The sequence below is a fragment of the Ursus maritimus genome, unplaced genomic scaffold (genome assembly GCF_017311325.1).
Source record: "Ursus maritimus isolate PB19 unplaced genomic scaffold, ASM1731132v1 scaffold_18, whole genome shotgun sequence".
In the NCBI taxonomy this organism is placed as follows: domain Eukaryota; kingdom Metazoa; phylum Chordata; class Mammalia; order Carnivora; family Ursidae; genus Ursus; species Ursus maritimus.
The window spans coordinates 38,148,922-38,171,418 of NW_024424230.1; the positions used below are offsets into that span (position 1 = coordinate 38,148,922).

The 22,497-nt window shown below is 34.1% G+C and overlaps 1 protein-coding gene across 1 annotated transcript in view; it reads left to right on the plus strand.

Moving 5' to 3' along the window:
• CCDC178 (coiled-coil domain containing 178) overlaps positions 1-22,497 on the plus strand; it is a 403,099-nt gene that overhangs the window by 268,855 nt on the left and 111,747 nt on the right. The window contains 1 exon segment of the mRNA XM_040632379.1: positions 4,719-4,868. Within this exon segment, the coding sequence (XP_040488313.1) occupies positions 4,719-4,868 (150 nt within the window).

Sequence of the window (22,497 nt, forward strand, 5' to 3'; positions counted from 1 at the left end):
TTTTTTTTTTAAAGATTTTATTTATTTATTTGACAGAGAGAGAGACAGCCAGCGAGACAGGGAACACAAGCAGGGGGAGTGGGAAAGGAAGAAGCAGGCTCCCAGCAGAGCAGGGAGCCCGATGCGGGGGGGCGATCCCAGAACGCTGGGATCACACCCTGAGCCGAAGGCAATCTCTTAACGACTGAGCCACCCAGGCACCCCTACAATGCAAATACTTTAATCATAAGCGTCTCTCTAGACTATTTGGATCAAGTTTCTTTCTCGTAATCTCCTTTGCCATTAATCCACCTTAAATTAAAAAAAAAAAAAAAAGTTCAAATGTGTTTAGACTTTCTCCAGGGTAAGTGTATCTGGCTTGACCTCCATCAGAGTCAATGGGTAGCATTGTTGCATCAACCACAGTCCAGAATTGTGCAGGCCTCAGCTGTAAAAGTCTATGTGCTTACGCACTTGTCTTGTCAGTGACGGCATCAGTCTTAATCAAATCATGGAATATGGAATCGTGTAGGTAAAACAAGCAAACAAACAAAAACAAAAGCAAAATGAACAAACAAACAAAAAACCAAGAGACTAATTATATATAACCAACATACCCGTATTGACTTACAATATAAAGTGGCTTCCAAAGGGACCAAGTTCTAGTTTCCTTCAGCAGCTCATTTTATCTATGTCAACAAGCTGTGTGTTAGCCAGATTATGAAAGGAGAGTTGCTTGGTATAAGTAGGCTCAGATCAAAGTGATTCTGTTATTTGATTGTTTAATATCATTAGGTTTTATAAAGATAGTGCTGCGTAGTGTTGCGTGCTAGCTCATGTTTACAAAGGAAATATATTGGATGGTGAAGAGTATGGGATCTAGAGCCCGTCTGCCTTGATGCAAAGCCCAAGTCTCCACTTAATATGTGTGTAATCTTGCACAAGATACCTGGGTGTTTCAGTTGCCATGGTTGCATAATAGATACCCTAAACTTTATGGCTCATGATTCTATGTGTCAGAAATTTGGACAGGACACAGCAGAGCCTGCTTGTCTCTTGTCTCACGCTTTCTGAACCATCAGCTGGATGACTTAGACACTGAGGATTGGAATCATCTTCAAATGACTCATTTATTCATGAATGATGCTGACAGTTCTCTGACACCTGAGCTAGGGTTGTTTGCTGGAAGACCTACACATAACTTCTCCATGGGGCCTGGATTCCTTATAATATGGTACCTGGTTCTGAGGATGAATGTCCCCAAAGAGAGGGCCAGGCAGAAACAATATGTTTGTTTGTTTTTAAATAAACTGTCTTCTTTAAAACTAGCTTTTTAAAATAAACTAGCCTGGAAAGTCACATAGTATCTTTTCTAACATATTCTTTTGGCTGGTGAAACCACAAGTCTACCTAGGTTCTTCTTGATAGGAAGTAACAAGATTCTGGGACAACATGTAGAATGAAAGTATTTCTGTTGCCTTTTTTTGGAAAATACAATTTGCCTTACCTGACTTTTCTTGCCTTTGTTTCCCTATCTGTAAAATGAGGATACTAATGTAACAACTGAGATGATTGCTATTGTCTCAATTCTTTCCATTGTGTATGGAATTAAGCCCTATTTCTAAGTTCTTGTCTCTATGTCACCTGGTGAAACATAAATAGATGACCTACTGTTTTGTGCAAAAAGAACCCAGTTCTCTAATTATAATTCCCTATTCTTTATTTGCCCAGTGTGAGAGGGAAAGAGAAGGGAAAGAGTGAGAAAAAATAAACTGAAAATGAAGAAAATGAAGGAGAAGTCCAAGATGAAATCCATGGTTTAAAAAATAAGAAAGGTCAAGTGAAGAAGAAAATGGAAAACCTACCATTTGTATATTTTGGGGTCTCAGTCTGCCTTCAATTTTCAGCATTTTTGGTGACAGAAGGAGAAGCCAATTCTTTCTTTAGGTATGGTTTCTCAATACTTTGGGGATCATGGGCTAGTTAGGTAACCCCAGAAAAATGCTATGTATAGTTTCAAGGGGTTCACATACCTTTTGAAGTCCACGATGCCCCCAGAGAAAAAACTCTTGCTAAGGCTGGACAATGTGGTATATCCTTAGAATAATGTTCAGGGCAAAAACATATTGTGCGAGTGCTCTTTATATGCTTTTTCAAATCTTTACCTCTCAAGTAGTATAATATCAAGTAATATAAATTTTACATTCTAATTATATATTTGTATGATTTTTAATATAAATCTTTCCCACAATACCATGAATTTTTGAGATTCCCCCTTATATCCTAGAGCTTGGCATATTGTAGTTATTACTCAGACCACAATTATTTTAACCTGCAGAGATTGCAATCAAATTTTTCTTTAATGGTTTTAGGAACAAAATTTTTTTCGAGTTCACATTTAGCTAAGACCTTAAGTAGAGAGATTCTACTGATAAGATTCAGCTGGATTTGAATTTAGAAGCATGTAAAAGTCATCTTACTTCTCTTATTAGTTTCTTCTTTCTTCTCACCCTTTTATTATATTTCTGACCCCAACTTTTGTGCCCTTGTTAAATATCTTCTACTGTTAATCTTTTATAAGCTCTTAAACTCCAGTAGTGGTAACATTATTTCCCCTCAACATATTTCCACCAGTATCATTCCCTCTTTGTTTCATTCGCATGTAATAATACTACTGGTTAAAATTAAACAACTCAAAGTTGTAAGGTTGAACCACAGTTAAGCATAAACAAACATTTTCAAGGAGTGTCAGTAGAATCCCATTATTTAAAATTTTTATAAACCTGAAACTTCATCACATATCTGAATGTCACTGACTTTCAGGAATAGTGAATTGGCAAATCCTTCTATAAATTCATTATTGAGAAATGATAATGTAAAATATCATGACTGATGTAACAATGTTTTGAAGATTCATTGACATAACTGCACAATTTAATTTCTTGGTATCTAATTATGGCATATAAAGCAGTAAGAACTGGTGTCATATGGAAATTGAAGGTATATGTATTTGGAAATAAAACTGCATTTTACCCAGTGAGCAAATCATAAAGTACAAATATATCCTCACTGAAGTTCCATTAAATAAATAGGTTAATGCAAATCCCACAACTTTTCTACCACTCCTCTCAAATGCAATGTTTATAGTAGCCATCTAGGGCTTGAAAAAAAATGTAATTGAGAAGTAGAATACCTCAGGTATCAGGATTGTGTTTATGTTAAATCAAATAAACAAAAAAGCTCAAAATGATTCCTCCTCCTACCTTCAGTAGAACATTTATCAAAGATCCAACTAAATCACTTGAGGCTTAGATATTAGTAAGTGTTAAGATATCAAAAAGAACTGTAACCATTTTTTTCAAAAGTATCCCCACCATGGTAAAATACTCATAGATACTTGGTCCTCCTACCAGAAGATCATTCTATGTGATTTTTGATAAGTTTATTAGATTAAAGTTTCTAAAGTTTGAAATTACTATGCCAGAATTAGGACAAGGACATTTAAAATGGTTCTCAGTTCATCATTTTGGCTTTATGAAGAACACCTGTGACATAGTATTCATCATTAGGGATCAATATGGATACCAGGCTTTCATGAGAAATATGTTTGTTGACCTTAATAAATCTTCAAGTGTGTAAATACAGAAATATTTGTACAGGCAATTTTCTGCTGAATTACATTTCGTCTGTGCACATTCTCATACTGCAATATATTTTTAAACAACTTATACTAAAGGTTTGATGTGAAGGCAGTTTTCGCAAAGAGACATTTTTAATTGCTTCACAATGGTTATTTTTGTATCTAATTATTTAATCACCATTATCATCTTCATGATTAATCCACATTTATGTGTTTTGCAAACTTTTTGCTACTATAAATAAAGTTTTAGTGAATAAGGCTTTTTGCTTAGAATAAATTTCCATAAAATGAACTACTAGATTAACAGGTTTGAAAATATTTAAGGCTGTTGATAAATTCTGTATTTTTTAAAACATCAGAGAAAACTGTATGTGCTACAAACATTAAAAAGAATCAACATCTAGACCGAATTCACACATCTAATTAAAAATGATAGGTAGCTCCTAATTTGCCAGTTGGTAATATTACAAAAGTTATATTCTAACAGTTTTGTATTAGATTTAACATATATTTATTTAGTCATGAGGGGGTGTTATAAAGTTCTCAACTGCTCACAGATTTAACCTTTAACATAGCTAAAGTGTAGTAGGATCAAATAATGGCTCTCTGGTGGTACTTCTAAATGTTGAGTTCCTTGTCTTTGTCTTTTACCCTTTAACTCTATGTTTTCAGTGAGTGCTACCACTCTGAACCTTTTGGAAATAGGATTCTAAGCTTCCAAATGTCTTATACCTATTTGAGCGTTGAGGTTTGGGGAAAGGAAAAGGGAGTACTAAACTGGAAGAAGCCTCCTAGGAAGCTGAGCGGAGCATTTCAGGACTGAGTACTTCCCAAGGCATTGTGGAGGGAAGTCTGGGAAGGAGGGAGAACAAAAGTCAGAGAGACTCTGGTAAATCAGTGTTCAAAAAAGAAAGAAAAGATATAAGAGCATCAAGAAAGAAAATTATTAAATCCAAGGAGGATATCGACACCAGAGGAAGCACCTTTTTTACTTTATTATTTTTCTACAATATGTAATATAATATTTGTAGGTAATTCAAATGATGTTGAAAAAAATCAAGGAAATTAAAATGACTTTAAATATATATTTATCTTCTAGAAAATGCAAGGTGATTCTCTAGAAGAAAATCTACGTTTAGCTCAAGAATATCAAAAATTACAGAATACTTTCTTAATGGAAAAGGACAATTATTTCAATCTATATGATAGACAGTTATCACTTGATGCTTCAATTCGAGATAAGAAACAGGTAGGTTTTCTAATTTCTTTAAATAATGATTTACTTGACATATGTACTACAAAAAGTAACAAGTGGGCAGTCATGGGCTCTCCAATCGATGGTGGTCCTTTATATGCAGCCAAATGGCATGTTTTCTTCTTGTAGAGTTGTATGTTTTTATCAACTTTGAAACTCAATTTTGAATAGATATTTGAGAAATGAAGAAACCTAGTGTCTAATCCAGCATTTTATACTAATTTGCTTTATTATGATCTGGAATACTAAATTTTTGGAGTTTATAGATTTAGATGTATTATCATAGACTTCAAATTTCATTTTTATCTATAGGTAACTTTTCACGATATGCCTCAAAATCTTCATCATATTGTATGGGCTTCAAATGTTGGTGTCTATTTTCTTAACAAATATGAGTCTTAATTAGAAACTTGGAGAATAGTTGAGCCTCTGTAGTTACTGGAAATCAGTAGAAATTCCTCATATATTTTGTAAAATCTTCTGTAATAATAAAACTAGAAAAGTAAAACACATAGTATGCCAGAAATGAAAAAGGAAAGCAAAAGCTCCATCACTTGTATTAAGATATAGCCACTTCCTCTGTATTCTTCCCCAGATACTCATTGGCAAGAAAAATCATTTCCCTTTGAATTTTTGTTTCTTCCCAGCATCTAAATTTCAAAATACAGAAGCATGATTATTTTTTAACAATTCATCTAGTCCTAAGAACCAGTGGACAGCTAATGAATGCTTTCTCCTATTGTTGTCACCCATACTACTCTACTGTAAATTAGTGGTGTAAAATTCCAGTACTGTACTTATCCCTCCTTATTGTGGAATATTGGAAAGACAGAAGGCCGGGATTTGAGTGCAATCTCTACCACTTACTAGCTCAGTGATCTTGGCAAATTATTTATCCTTTCTGACCTCCGTTTTCTCATCTGTAAAATAAGATTACCTCAGAGGAAAACTGATAAGGAATAAAAAGGAGACATCCATAGTTATTTTGAAAATAAAAGGATACTATGCAACTGTAACTATTACATTCATCTGGTATGCTGCTTGTAAACTCCCTTGTGTTTCCCATCCATCTACTCTCGTGTGAGTTGAAGTTTCTGAATACATTGGAAGAAAAAGTATGTATTTCTCTCTTAAAAATTAGTAGCAGGATGAAGGTAGATTAAGAAATAAATGTGTTTGGGAAAGAATTGATAATATAACCATACACCAAAATCTTAGTGTCCTCAAACTATGTGCAGGATTCAAAGAAAGGACATCAGTGGAACATTTGACCAATCACTTCATGCATTTGATATTGTTATTGAGGTTAAGCATGTTCTATTTGTTCCTGATAATTGAGGAGGAGAAAATAATCAATGGCTATACTGTATTTCCTTCTCTAACCAGGAGGGAAACAAAAATAAATTTTATGTATACTTGTTATCAGTTTATATAGAATCCTTTGGTGACAAATGATAACTAGATACCTGCATAAATAGCAAGAACTCATGCCTTTAAGAGAGATCCATAACACCGTATTTCCATAGTAAGAATAAAATTGTCTCGATGTTGTAATTAAAGCAAATCATGATTCAGGATTCGAGAAGTGAGACCCTGGTATGAACAGACAGTGAGGTATGCTAGGAGATTGAGTTTATATTTGTGATGATCCCTCAAACGAATCACTTTTAGCACACCTGTTTCAGGGAAACTTTCAAAGATTTATTTGTACTTCCAATCATTTTTCATTTCCATCCTTCAGCGATGGAGGTCATTAAGTGCAGACTGCCCTTGTCAGTGTCATGTAGGATCAATTTGCTGCAATGGACAGAGAGGCCTTATTGATGCTGTTAAATCTGTCAGTGAGAAATCGTATGTCATTAGCGTCTAATGCACTGCTTACAGGATGGAATTTGGCCATCAAAACTGAAAAAAAAAAAAACCCTTTAATATTTTAGTCCATTTCTTTGATATTGCAGCATTTTTCATATTATATATATATATGTTTTAGTCCTTTGACCAGTTTAGTTTTGGGTACACAAAAGCACTGTTCAAACTCTGATTCCCCTGTTTAATTTCCTTGTCATATAAAGTGGATCTCACCTTAAGGAATTTTGTGTATTATTTTCCCGTTTTCCTGTTTTATAACTTCATTGCTTCTGAGCATAGATTCCTTTTGGCATGGTAAATAATTACATTTTTATTTTTGTGCTTGTTTTGGAGTATTATTCTCTCTACACAAATCTCGTTCTTCTTTGTATTTTTAGGCCAAGAGTAGCAAAAAAAGATTAATGGAGGAATAAAACAAGTTAAATATAAAAAAAAATGTCCCTTTCCTTAACACAATTTTATATACAGATGGTTCAAATGTTAGAGTGCTATATTATTACTCTTGATAAAGTTATATCTCCTTCCTTTGCACATGTTTCTTGGTACTTTCCTGTGCTTCAAATTTTTGCAGTTACGAATATTTTCCCCTTTAAAAATCAGAAACAAACAAAAATGATTGTACAAAATTCCTATCTTCCCTGTTCATGGGTAATGATGGAATAGAATCCAATCTAAAACTTTTCATACCTCAAAATTTGAAATAACACTAAAGGGGAATAAAAGAAAAATATCTGAAAAACAGGTTGTACTTCTATGTAAAATGGACATTTTCATCATTTTCTTTAAAAGATTTCAAAAATGTTTTTCATTTTTTAAAAAATCCACGAATGTATTGATAAAATCGGGTTTGTTTTAATTGCTGTCTCAAATTCTTCAAGTCTGCAAAAAAAGGTAAGCTAAGCAAGCATATAAATGATGTGTTCTGTTGGCTGAAAACATGATCCCTTTCAAAACTGGTTAAAACATATCTTTAATTCTTTTGTAAACCACTTGTGAAGCTTAACCTTTGCCTACTCCAGTTCTCAGGACTTTCAGACTAAGGGAATACAAATTATTACAGAATCAGTCAGCACTTAACAAGCACTTATAGGGACCTGGCGTCTGTGCCAAGCAGTTTGCAAGTATTATCTTTGTAATATCCATTAGTAATCCTCTAAAATTTTTTATTATTATTGTAATCATCTCTAGTTTAAGATATGGAACTGAGACTGAGTGTGTCACAAGGTCATGCAAGTAGAGGGAACTGACTGAGATAGGACTCGAACACAGGATTTTTGAAAATCCAACCCATTTCATAACCATGACACTCCCCCCGTACTATAACATTATTAAACAATCCTATACGGTCTCATCAGGCTTTATAAAGCATGTAAAAACCAAATCAGTCATGCATTATGCCGATAGTGTCCAACTGAAACAGAGTCTTTGATTCACTAGTTGTTTTTATAATTTTATCTCATTGAAGCCACTTTTTCAATGATGATTTTCTTGTGGGGAAAGGACTACCACCTATTTAATTAGAAATTATTTAATTTTCATACAGATTATAAATAAGTTTTGCAATCCTAAAATTGTAAAATTTTTTTTTTAAAGATTTTATTTATTTATTTGACAGAGAGAGAGACAGCCAGAGACAGGGGGAACACAAGCAGAGGGAGTGGGAGAGGAAGAAGCAGGCTACCAACCGAGGAGCCTGATGCGGGGCTCGAACCCAGAACACCGGGATCACGCCCTGAGCCAAAGGCAGACGCTTAACGACTGCGCCACCCAGGCGCCCCAAAATTGTAAAATTTTTGAACTGGAAATGCCTTTAGATATTTTACCCATCTCTTTAAAATTAAAAGATTATTACACACACACACACACACACACAAAATAAAAAATAAAAAGTAAAATAAAAGATAATTTCAAAACTGAGGAACCATAGGGCCAGAGTGGCCCAGTGACCTACCACATACACAGTTAATTAGAAAAAAAGTTGGCCTAGGACACAGTTGTCTTAACTTACGCTCAAATATTCTCTCCAGCCAGTTGTAAAATGAGTATGTGCTGGATATTTTTTGAAGGTTTGAGTGAACCAGTAGTTGAAAAGTAGTAAGAGTGACTGCAATGGATATGCTCAGATTGGAGCATCTTCTTTAAGCAACCTGAGCTTATTAAGGAATCATGTAGGGCCATAATCAGAGGACTACTTTGGAGCTCTAGGCGATACTTCTGGGTCTCACAGAATTCAAAAACCATTCATTCATTCATTCATTCATTCATTCATTCAGTTATTGAAATAAATTGTTAATCATCAAGTGTACTGACATCCATTGTTTTGATACAATTAAAGGCACAGGAATATGCCACCTCAACTCAGCTTCCATGCTGAATACTGTGATTCCCAGAAATGAAGGGATTCTTTTCTAGACTAGAGCATAGAATCAGAGCACAACAGTATGCTCCCTTAGCCCACCAATGGAAGAATCATGAATTTTTGCGGTCTAATCTGCATCATCTAGATCTCAATAGATGAAGTTTCCATTTTAAATTCCCAAAAAGATTGTATCAGCCATAGACTTCATTGGCATGTTTTTTCTTCCTTTTTTCAGTTTTCAAACATGGGTTTCCTATAATCCTCACTTTACATTGATTTGATGAGGAGTCAAAGTCAATTCTAGCAATAAACAAAATTATTTTCCTAAAGAAATGTGAAAGCGGTTTTAGTTCTTTTTCATAAGTACTTTATATTGCTTGTTATCTTGCATATATTAAGATTAGGCTTCAAGTAGTGATTTTTGAGTGCTTATTTCAGTGTAGATGGAAATTCGTTTCTTTGCTAGGAAAATCATAACTCTTAAATAGTTTTGCCACACGCACACACATGCACACACACACGCACACACACTTGTTCAAAAGGACTTACTGCACTTTATAGACTGATAAGCTTGCATTAAATTTCTATTGGCCCTTTTCCCTGAAGAACTCTCAAGAGATCTCTGAAGAGCTTTTGACATCCTACACAGGAGTCGATGGCTGGTCATCTATTGTTCTATCCCAGTGAGTCTCCCTTCTGTTGTCCAAACTGTGTGTGAAAAACACCAAAACTTAAGTGTTTATTTCTGGCTAATACTTTAGAAAGGTCAGCTTGGCTTAAATCAAACCAGTTCTTCAGTCTATTACCAGTTTCGAGTGAATTTTAGATTTATGTATCTTTTAAGCAATTTTGAGAAGGTGATCTAGTGGAGATGCACAGCAGGAAGCAGCTTTTTAACGTTAGTGAAAGCTTGGAACTGATTTCTGGAGTGGGAGGGAGGGGATCCCTGATACATCAAAGACACTCATCGTAGATTTTCATATATGTAGTCGACCACTGAACAACACTGGTTTGAATTGCATGGGACTACTTACACATAGACTTTCATATATAATATATGAAAAACATTTTTTGAGATTTGTGACAATTTGAGAAAACTCACAGATGACCCATGCAGCCTAAATATATCCAAAAAATTAAGGAAAAGCTACATATGCCATGAATGCATAAAATATACGTATGTACTAGTCTATTTTGTCATTTACTCCCATAAAATATACACAAACCTATTTTAAAAAGTTAAAATTCACCGAAACTTATGTACACAAACTTACAGACCATACATAGCAGTATTTGCAGCCTAGAGAATTGTGAACAAACAAAAAGATGAAGTATTACCTCACAACTTCATAAAATTAACTGCGTATGTACTGTACTACTGTAATAATTTCACAGCCACCTCCTGTTGCTGTTGTGGTGAGCTCAGGTGTTGTGAGTATCTGCTCGAAAGGCCCTGTGAATGCTCATCATCTCTGTGTGAGCACTTCCCCTCTCCAGTAAATTGCTTTCCTAGTAAAAAGTGATCTCAAGATTTATGGATATCTGGCAATGTCCGGAGACATTTTTGGTTATCACACCTGGGGGGGAGATATTAGCAGGGGTGTTTCTAGTATCTAATGGGTAGAGGCCAGGGATACTGCTAAAAATCCCCCCACACACACACCAAAAAATTTTCCAGCCTGAAATATCAATAGAGCTAAGGTTAAGAAACCCTAATATATATATTTATATATATATTTATTTTTTGATGAATGAATATATAAAAATATATATTTATATTTATATAATATTTATATTTATATTTATATAATATTTATATAATATTCATATATGATACATGTTATATATCATATATAAATGTAATATATATTATATATGATAAATATATTTTATTATTTATTATATTATATAAATATAATATATTTTATTTTATTTTAATATAAATATAAATATATTAAATATATATTAAATAGACATTATATATTAATATATTATATATAATATATTACATAAATATATTAAATATATGTTTATATATATATAGATATTCAGATACAGAGATAGAGATAGACGTATTATATATTATTTATCATATATATTATTTATCATATATACATATGGCACACTGCAAAATATATTCCCCTTTTAAAAACTCAAGCCATATTTGCATATTAAAGATTCTGAGAAATCCCATTTTAAGAAACCTGTTGACTCTGTTAACCCTGAATTTCCTGTGATCCCTGGAGCCCTTTCTTAGGAAACCTGTTTACACCTGACAGTATTTAGTAGATTAAACCTGGCAAAATACTATTCTGTAGAGAAATGGAGAAAATTTAATGTCATAAAATCATACATTCAGGAAATTTTGCTTACATATAACTTTTAAAAAGAAGTAAATAAGGTATTCTTTATATTACCTATAAAGTCCTAGAAAAAAACTGGAATATTTTCAAATAAATAGGTTATGTTCTTTGGAATCCATACAGACTTAGAACTTTGACTTTTTAAAATGTGATAGTGCAGCTATAAAACAAAATAGTAATTTTTAATCACCCAAAGACCATGTTAAAAAATTATAATAAAACAAGTAAAATGTTTATAATATGCACCTCCTCTAATAGGTATATGTTTCTACTTACACTTCTCTAATGCATGACTTAGAACTGCAATTGATTTGCAATTCTGTGGGAGTATCAGTATAATGTTCTTTTTAGTTTTGAACTACACATATGCATCACAATGACATAAACATTTGAAAAAATTGCTCTTGTAATCATCTTTCCCCAAATCTACGGAGCTGTATCTTATAATCACTTATTAACATGAATATTAATATAGGAAATGCATATTCATGTACTAAATGTTTTCTGTGGGTCATTTGTTCTTTTTTCAGAGTTTTACTCTTATTGAAAGTGGGAAGGAATATCTATGGATAGCTTATTTAGTCCCTCTGAGCCTCTGAAGAAATGGAAATATTAATGCCTCCCTAGCAAGATTATTGTAAAAAGTATATCATAATAGTTAACATTTATGACATGCTAACTATGTGTGGGGGCACTTTGCAATCTTTTATATGTAATTTTATTTAATTTTTTCAACAATCCCATGGAACATAAATATATTTTAAATAAAAAGCACCTAGAATAGTTTTTCACAGACTGTATATTTTGCACATACAAGCTATGACAACTGATATTGTTATTATTCTTTAGATAAACATATATCCCTTACTTCTTATATAAAATCTTGGTGTGACTGTACTATTATGAGAGAGCTTCTAGTCCATAATAGGTATAAAATAGTTTATGCAGCCTGAGAAGCATGAATTAAGGAGAGAGAGGACAGAAATACAGGGTAATAGTGACGTTATGATAATCACTTAGAAACGTATACGGATGCTGGAAGGAATAGAGCAATAGACAAACACCTAATTGTTTAGGTAAAGCTGACAGAGGGTTACAGAATAGAAAATCGTATATATACACACATACATGAGAAAGTATGAGGGATAGACTTAGCAGTAACTCATGGGTTAGTCAGAGTTACATCCAAATCTTATACTAAAAAACACCATTAGAACATGTATATTTATTAAAAGAGCCCATGCACAATAGCTGTAACAACTGGAAATTTCCTAGAAATGACCCAGAGAGGAAATATGTTATTAGAACCTTCATGAAGAAATCTGTAAAATCACAGATGGAGAAGACAATAATAAAAACAACACATACCATGATGACACTCAATATTTTAATTTGATGGGATCTGGCATCTTCACATTGCAATTTTAAAGTAATTTCAGACAAGCCACAATCATTTCAGTTGTGACACAGTAAACAGTATTTTATTTACATCCGCATTTCCAGAGAACGTATTTTGTACATCGTGAAATGTGTTCTACTTATCCATATTCTATGTACACCTATGTAAACCTGATTTTCCAACTAGAGAAGAAGTTATTCAATTTTCAGAGGCTCCTTAATCAATTCACTAGGCACTAGTTCACAAGTTATATTTCTTTTGTTTTTTGAAATGGGCCTGAGTAAATTAACACTACCAAAAATATATAATTAATGTACCTGTACAATCTGACCCTTCAAGTGTTTGTTAATAAATGACTAGGGAAAAATATTGTGGACAGATAGGCATTAAAAATATTTTCCTTTTTCTGCTAAAGGGTAACTCAAATAGCTTTCCCATCAAAGTAATGTGAATGTGACAGATTCCTTTTTTAAATCTTATACTATTCCATCATAGTAAAGCACCAGTTTAAAAAAAAAACAAAAACACATGCACACACAGCCAATACGCTTTCTGAGAAAAGGAAAGAGATAATGGAGTGAATAGTATAGTTTTAGAATTCTGTAAAGTTGTGTCAGATTAAAATCATTTTCAGATTATTTCCTTGGATGCTGGTAATCAGAATAGTGTGGTCTTTCAAGGAAAAAAATCCTCATTTTAAAGAAAGATATGCAATGTACTCATAGGTTATTGAAAAAAAGTATATAAAACAAAGCTACTATCTGCATTGATGTACATAGAAAAAGAGCAAAAATGTTATCTGTAAAAGCAGAAAAGAATTTGGCCTGCTTGACTTTTTGTATCAAGCATGCTACAGCAATCTTTTGATTCTAATATGAAACTATAGTAAGGATCATTGCACTAATGCATGAGGATTTGTGATAATGTTGCAGAAATTTTACTGTCAAAACTGAACTGCAGTGTAATGACTTTTGTTATCATGGTTTCTAATAACTATTCAGCATGAATTGACCCTACATATGTTTTGCTGCAATAATGTGTCAGTAACTCAAAAAGCTAAAAAGGAAATAAAAAACAGTCAATACAGTGCTATGTATGAGTTCACGACAACCTTTCTCCAGTCTTACTATTAATATTGTTAAAACAATGGTAACACAGATACCATGCAAACTACAGGATCACATAGAAATAAAAGCTTACACACTTTGTGACAGTTCCGGCCAAATATACCTTAAAAGTACTTTACAAGAAAACGGTTCTCCTCTGTTCGCACTGAAAACTAGGTGCTGATTGGTCCTTTACTACTTTGGAGTCTGTTACTCTCAGCTGTAGGGAACCTTTGATATGTTTCTCTTCTTCTCTTTACAGTGTGTTTCAGTTTCCTCCCCTTTTATGAGATTCCCTCCCCCCCTTCTTTCTTTCTTCCTTTATCTTTGCATCTCTCCTTCTTGGAGGATACTTTCACTTCAGCATCTCTTCATTGCGGTAAATAAGGGAAATAAAAATAGGCTACTGCTCATCTCCTATGTGGCTGCCACCATGCTCTGCATTTACAAGTGTAAAGCATTGAACCCTGCACCTGCAATAATGTAGTTACAGATAATGTCCTCATTACTATTCTGTTCTTCTTATTTAACTTATAAAAACTCTATGGAGGGGCACCTTGGTGGCTCAGTTGGTTGAGCATCTGACTTTTGATTTCGGCTTAGGTCGTGATCTCAGGGTCCTGGGATCAAGCCCAGTGTCAGACTCCCCACTTCGCAGGGAGTCTGCTTATCTCCCTCTCCTTCTGCCCTCCCCCATTCACGTTCTCTCTCTCTCTCTCTCAAATAAATAAATCTTAAAAAAAAAAAAAAAAAAAAAAAAAACTCTGAGACACCTGTGAATATTCTAATTTTTTCCTTAAGAAACTAAGAGCTACTATAACAAAAAGCACAGACTGGGTGGCTTAAACAGTGACCTCGTTTTAATTTAATTATCCCTGTAAAGAACTTATCTCTAGTTACAGTCACATTCTGAGGTCTTGGATGTAGGACTTCAACATATGAATTTAGGGGGAGAGGAACAGTAAAACCCATAACAGGTGCTTTGTAATTTAAGGCCACACTACTTGTCATTGGGAAGCAGTGCTGTGATTCAAACCCGGGTCCCTTGGGCTCAAGCTTATGGACTTTCTGCTATTCCACAGCTTCTCTTATATTCTTTTTTTCTACCCTGCTCAACCTATTATTCATCCTGTGCATCACTGTGTCTCTTTAAATGCAAAGATCTTTCAATTATAAGGACTTCATAACTTCTGTGACACTGGGTGTATGATTAAGCAATGCCTGGTAATGAAATACTTTTTGATGGGGATATTTAATGGTTTTATACAGGAAATAGCAGATCATTTATGTTTCTCATCAGTGGTCAGAGATCCAAGCAGAAAAGTTCTTTTTCCAACTACGTGGACTTTAAAATTCCTCTCTCATTGCCTCAGACTGCAGAACATGTATTTATCAATGCAGATGAACCTAATCACAGAGACTGCAATAGAAATTAGGATGAAGACACAGGCCATACACGTTAAAAAACAAAGAAAGAGAGCAGCAGCTGCAAGAGGCAGGCAGCATTTAGCAAAGAATATAGAAGGAAGGGGCATCTTGGTGGCACAGTTGGTTAAGTGTCCTTCTCTTGATTTCAGCTCAGGTGAGGGTCTCAGGGTTATGGGATGGAGCCCCATGTTGGGCTCTGAACTCAGTGGGGAGTCTGCTGGAGATTCTTTGTCTCTCCCTATCTTTCTGTGCCTCCCCCTGCTCACACTCTCTCTCTGTCTTTCTCAAATAAAGAAATCAATAAATCTTTTTTTAAAAGAATATAGAAGGAAGTAAAGCTTTCTGTGGAAATTTGATAATAGAGCTTGAGATTCTGGGAGACATGGCAGCATGAGTAGGTTTAGACATACACACACACATGCACGCATGCACCAGGGTGCCAAGAAATAGTATTACAATAATCAATGCTGAAAGCCTAGGTGGCTGACAAATACACTGCACAAATAGAATTTTTCCCAAACACAACAGAGTTTTAGGAAAAAATATAAGATACCAGGTGCTGATAAATAGAAACTCACTTTCTTAAAAGAGCGCTGGAATGTGACAGTAAGCAAAGGAAGGAATTATGGGAACACCACCTCCCCAAATACCTTCCTGTATTGGAAGCATGTGGGCCAAGGTAAGGACTACCACAGTGTGTCCCCTTTCAGCTTGAAGACCGAGCTTCTTAAAAGCAAGCTACCCTAATATGGATGGGAATCTTTCTTACCTGGAGGTGCAAGGACTAGAGGTATTCCTCTTGGTTATCTGTGGGCAGTTTATCTGAAGTCATTGTTACAACTGTGCACCAACAGCAGTGTAAGATGTGTGTGTGTGGGAGAAAGGCCTGGGGCTGCCCCAAATAAAGAGCCAGCTGGTTGTGGGTCTTATCTCTAGTGATGCCTCACTAAGTTTTAAACTTCAAGGATAAAGGAAAATTCCAGAAAGGATCTATTTAGAAGAAACATAGTGATATAGAGGGAAATTATCACACTAACCCCAGACTTAACATTCTCAATGTTTTATGGCAGAAAACAGAAAAATATCTACATAAATTTACAGAGCAAATTAAGGCACCCAAGAATGCTGAATCTAGGCAAATTATTGTTTATGTGATGGAAACAGAAAGGTATTTTTGAATGAGCAAATAAACAACAAAAACAGCAAGTTTTAAAAATCCAGATGGCCAATAAACACAGGAAAAATGCTTCTACCTCTCTAAGAATTGTATACATGTAAATTAAAATGAGGTACAAGTTTTCAACTCTGTTTTTAGAAAATCAATAATATTGATTACATAGTGATGGTAGGGGAAGTAGGAAAAGAGGCATTCATAAAAGATGAGAACTCTCATTTGTCCATAACCAAATTCACCAGCCTAACTATTCCATAGTTGCTGTCCTTCTTATTAAAATTTAAGTACTTCAGCTCCTAATTTAAATAAGGCCTTTCACTTGTGGTCTGAATGCATCCCCTTTCACCTTCTCGTAGTCATCATCCATACAACTTTTCCATCCTTCTGTATCTTCAGAAATTTTCCCTCTCCACCAGACTATTCCCATTATCATACAAACATGCCGTAGTACTTACCACCTCAGAAATCTTTTTTTGATTCCATATTCCCTAGAGCCCTTCACTTCTGTTAAAAATTTTGGAATGAACCTTCTCCATACACAGTCTTTACCTTATTACTTCCCATTCTCTTCTTCTTTGAAGTACCACTTGTCAATGACTTCCATAATGTCAAATCCAATAGTATATATCTGGTCTCATCTTGCTCAATGGCTCATACATATTTGTTCACTGTTGACCACTCTTCTTGAAGTATCCTTTGCCTTGGTCATGATACCGCGGTCTCCTCATTTTTCTCCCCTCTCACTTGACAGTCTATATCTCTTGTATTAACAACTTATTCCGTTCAGTTTCCAAAGGTTGGGGTAGTCCAGTGCTCAGCAGTAGGATTCATTCACTTTTTTATTCACATCCTATCTCCAGGTGGATGCCTAAATAATTATGCAAGCATAATTTTGAGGAAAAGAAGCCAAAGTGTACATACTGTATGATTTTTTGCTGTTGTTTATATTAACAGACTGAATTAATCCATGCTGTTAGAAATCAGGAGAGGCATTATCTTCAATAGGAAGTACTGACTGAAGAGGACATAAAGGGGGTTTGGGGAACGTTAGTAATGTTTTCTTTCCTGATCTGGCAGATTGAACTATCTACTTATGATGTGCATACTTTAATATACTTACATCATAATTAAAATGTGAAATCATCTAATGACTTACCACCATATTCAGAATAAAATCCACACTTCTTGCCCTGGCCTTCCAGACTGCATAATCCACTCTCCTGTCCCTCAAGTCACTTACACACTCACTCCACTCTGTGGTGGCCTCAGGCTATTTTTAGATCCTTGGCCACTCATTCTCAGGATAGGGTCTTTGAAATTTACAGTCCCTCCAAATGTAAATTTCCTCCCAAATTTCCTGTAGTTGGCTCCTTCTTCCCATTTAACTATCACAGTAAAAGTTTCTCCTAAGAGCAGCCTTCCCAGATCTCCTAATCTGAAGGTGTCCCGTGGCCATGCACTCTCATGTCACCCTGTTTTATTTTCTTCACAGCACTTAACACTCTGATATTTTATTCTATGTTCAATTGCTCATGGCCTATTTCTGTTGACTGAGTGTAAGCTCAATAAGAGCGAGGAAGGAATTTACCATCTTACTCACAATTGCAACTCTAGGACCCAGAAAAGTACCTGACAAGTTTTTTTTCAGTTACTAGATGATTGTTCCTGGTGGGGTAGCTAACAAAATATTTATGCATACCCACGAAGACAGCATTTCTGTTTCTGGGAATTTGTAAGAAAATAATCTGAAAAAGTCTGCAGAGATACACATATAATGCTGGCCATAGCACTGTTTATAAAAGGGAAAAATGTCAGCATATTCAATATATAGTAATACAGAATTGTTTGAGTATATAGTAGAATTGGTATACAGTAGAGTATTATATAGTCTTTAAAAGTAATAATATAAATAACATGGAACATATTTAATTAAAATATCATGTATAACTCAACATGTACTGTATGATTCCTATTTTGTATTCTTATATGTATTAGATTTTATAATATTTATTTCTACTGATCCATCTGAAAAGATATAATCCAAAAGTTAACTGTATTAAGGCTGTGAATGATTTTCAGTCTTCCTCATTCCTTTGTTTATTTTTATGTTGAGCATTTATTATTTCATGATACAAAAATGTAAAGCTTTTTTATGTTACAAAATAAAAATTAATAAGGCCCTTGAAACAAGAAGTGTGAAACAGAGTAGCTGTCATGAGATTTTGAAAAATGAACACCCAGAAGAAAAATCTGGAAAAATCCAGATCAGATAAAATTCCAAATATTCTTAGCTCTTACTGTAAATTCTTTTTACTATAGTTCATTTACTTTGCTTACTTAAAATAGATGTAATTCTCATGACAGAATATGGGTTCAGTTATTGTCATAGGGTTTATAGTCTTCACATTCTGAAGTAATTGCACCCTTAATAGAAATTATTCTATCTTTATACAAGAATAATGGACCCTATATGACACTTGGGATCAATGCTGAAGAAAGAATAGAGAAAATGCCACAGCATCCCTTAAAACGTATATTTGTAAATTTAAAATTATTTTATTTGTCTATGGTGATGCCACACATACACTTAAGAAATAAAGAAACATTTTAATCTTCGTATCCCTAGAGACACCTGAAATGAATACAAATTCTAATATGACATCTGTCTCTGATAAGACCCTGGGAGAGTCACCCAGATGGTCTGTTTCCTCCAATTCTCTTTCTTCTTTCACTGTAGATTATGTGGGAAGATGTATGTAACGGCCTTATATTGGGACTATTGCATAGTATATCCTCCGAAATATTTGTTGGCCTCTTAAATATTTGTAGCCCATATATGGTCTAAATAATTTTCCTCATTTTGTAATTTCCTTATGGGTACCATCTTCAATTTCTTTTATTGCCTGAAACACTTTTGAGGGGGGATATCCTCGTATTTCTCTAAATTATTTATGTTTACTTGCTATTTAACCATGTTTTTAAAATGTAGCTCAAATCCTCTAATTATAAAAGTAATACATACACAAGGCAGAACATTTGAAAAACACAAAAATTACCACATTTTATCTTTGAATCCTTTAAAAGGCACGGTGTTAGTGACTAAACCTGGACACAAGTATTTTAATGGTGATTAACTACAACAAAGAAAAAGCAAAGTAATTTTTTTAAGTCCTTGAATGTCTTACGCCTTCTAAAATTTTCCTGTAGAGTGTTGGCAGTTTTCACAGTACCATCACATTATAGATAAATATTCTAAGACAGATTTCTTCCATGAATCTATGCTTTGTGTTTATATTATCCCATCCTTTCAATTTTATGTCTTACTTATACTAACTAAGTAAATTTATAATTACCTAGAGAGTTGATGAACACCCTCTAAGTTATTTAATTCAGGTCATCTAATAGCAGTTGATTAGATGGTCCCCAGGACCAGTTCCTGGGAGCTACATCCAAGTATTAATAATGCAACTTGAAGAGGAAACTTGTATTATTTTTTAATTGAACATTCAACCATGTTACGCATTCACTTACCTAAAAATAATGATTAAGTCATATTTTCCCAAGTTTGTCAATGAAAATGAGACAAAGAGCAGATTCCAAGACCTCCTGAAAATAAGATGGACTGTCACTATCATTTTCCTTGTCTCTGTGGCTTGTGGTGCTATCACAGAACAAGATTAAATGGGTCTGGCATGATTTGCTATTCAGAAAACCTTTTTGGTGTTTCATGGAATCCACCCTTTTCCAGGTGTTAAAAAATTGATTGATTATTGCCTCTAATATCTTCCCAGGGTAACCAAGTCCAATTCTTTTACCTTTTAAAAGATACATAAATATTTTGCTAGATGTTAGTTCTCCATAGTCCCCTACCTATAAGTTTCTAAAAATTGTACATAATTGTGCCAAGCTCACAGTCATTCTGGACTATGAATACAAATTTTATACAGATCCTTTTCATTGAATACTATACCAAATCCCTGTTTAAGCATCCCTTTCTTTCCTTAATAAACATTCAGATTCTTAATGCTTACAGTTTTAATGTGTTCATTTTCTTATCAATTTTTCCCTTTCTCTTCCTTCCCCTCCTTCCCATACTCCTTTCTTCTGTTCCCCCTTCTCTTTCTCCTCTCCTTCTTCCTTTTTTCCCCATAATTATTCAATACGTTTACTACCCAAAATGAACAATGATAGTAAAAGTCAGCTCTCTTTTTGGTGTTAAAAAATATCCTGATTAGTATTAATATTTTCAAATATCTTTTTGAAGGCTGTGCTGAGATTTGGGCATGATCTCAGTAGCTCTCCAACTTCAAATAATAATCCCCGGGAACTCAGGCACACTGAACAATGTTAAGCAGCTACTGTTCTAAGACAAAAACAAAATCTGAATTATTAGGTGAGACTCAAAAATCTAGGATTGTTAATCTAAAACAAAAAGATAGTAACCAGGAATGAAAACCATCACATGCTAGTGAAGAAGTTGTAGGTTGGTAATTGCTTTCCTTCAAAAGCCTTTACCTTTCAAAAATGGTAGTTAGAACATGTGTTTTATTCATTATTTTAATAATTTATATTATTCAGCCATCAAAAAAAAAGAAATCTTGCCATTTGTAATGAAGTGGATGGAACTAGAGGGTATCATGCTATGCAAAATAAGTCAGTCAGAGAAAGACAATTATCATATGATTGCACTCATGTGTGGAATTTAAGAAACAAAACAGAGGAGCATAGAGGAAGGGAGGGAAAAATAAAACAACATGAAATCAGAGAGGGAGACAAACCATATGAGACTTTTAACCATAGGAAACAAACAGGGTTGCTGGAGGAGAAGGGGATGGGGGATAGGGTAACTGGATGATGGACATTAAGGAGGGCACGTGATGTAATAAGTATTAGGTGTTATATACAAGTGATGAATCACTGACCTCTACCTATGAAACTAATAATACACTGTATGTTACTTAATTGAATGTAAATAAAATAAAAGTAAATTAAAAAAGCAATTTTATAAAAGAAAAGGAAAATTTGTGTTTATTTTTATTTTGTGTAGACCAAGTCTATAGCTAAATAACACAATTTTCAGGGGATAAAAGCTCTTCTCTAGGATAACAAGATGCACTAGATCAGCAGACATATGTATACCTGACTGAGATGAAGTTTCACAAAATAATTCTTTTGTTTTTAATAACAGCCTTTTTGAGATATAATTCACCTATCATAAAATCCACCCTTTTAAAGTGCAAAGGGTTTTTGTGTTTTCACAGAGTTTTATAACTATCACCACCATCTAATTTTTATCACCCCAAAAACAAACCATGTAGTCATTAGCAGTTCTCCAGCCTCCCAACCCCTGCCCCTGGCAACCTTCAATCTGATTTCTGTCTCTATAGATTTCCCTATTCTGGACATTTCATTTAAATGAAATCACAAAATATATGGTTTTTTGCTACTACCTTCTTCGAATTTAGCATAATGTTTTCAATGTTCATCCATGCTCTATCTTATTTTGCCACTTTATACCTCTTATTGCTGAATTATATTCCATTATATGGAGAGATCACATTTGGTTTATCAAGTCATCAGTGGGTAGACATTTGGATTGTCTCCACTTTTCAGCCCTTCTACATAATGCTGCTATCCACATTCATGTTAACATATTGTTTTCATTTCTGTGGGATATATAGCCAGGTGTGGAAATTGACAAAACAATTCTTTACAATACTGTGTACAGTTCACATTTTTTGGTGTGATTTTTCTATTCTGTTCTTTGCAGTTTCATTTTTTAAATGGTAGTTATGTTCCTCTAAATTGATATCACTGTAAATGAGTTGCAACCCTCAGTTTGAAAAACCCAGGGCTGGATGATTCATCACGGTCTTTCCACATTTAACACAATAATGCATTACGTGGCATTATTGTTCTAGGTGC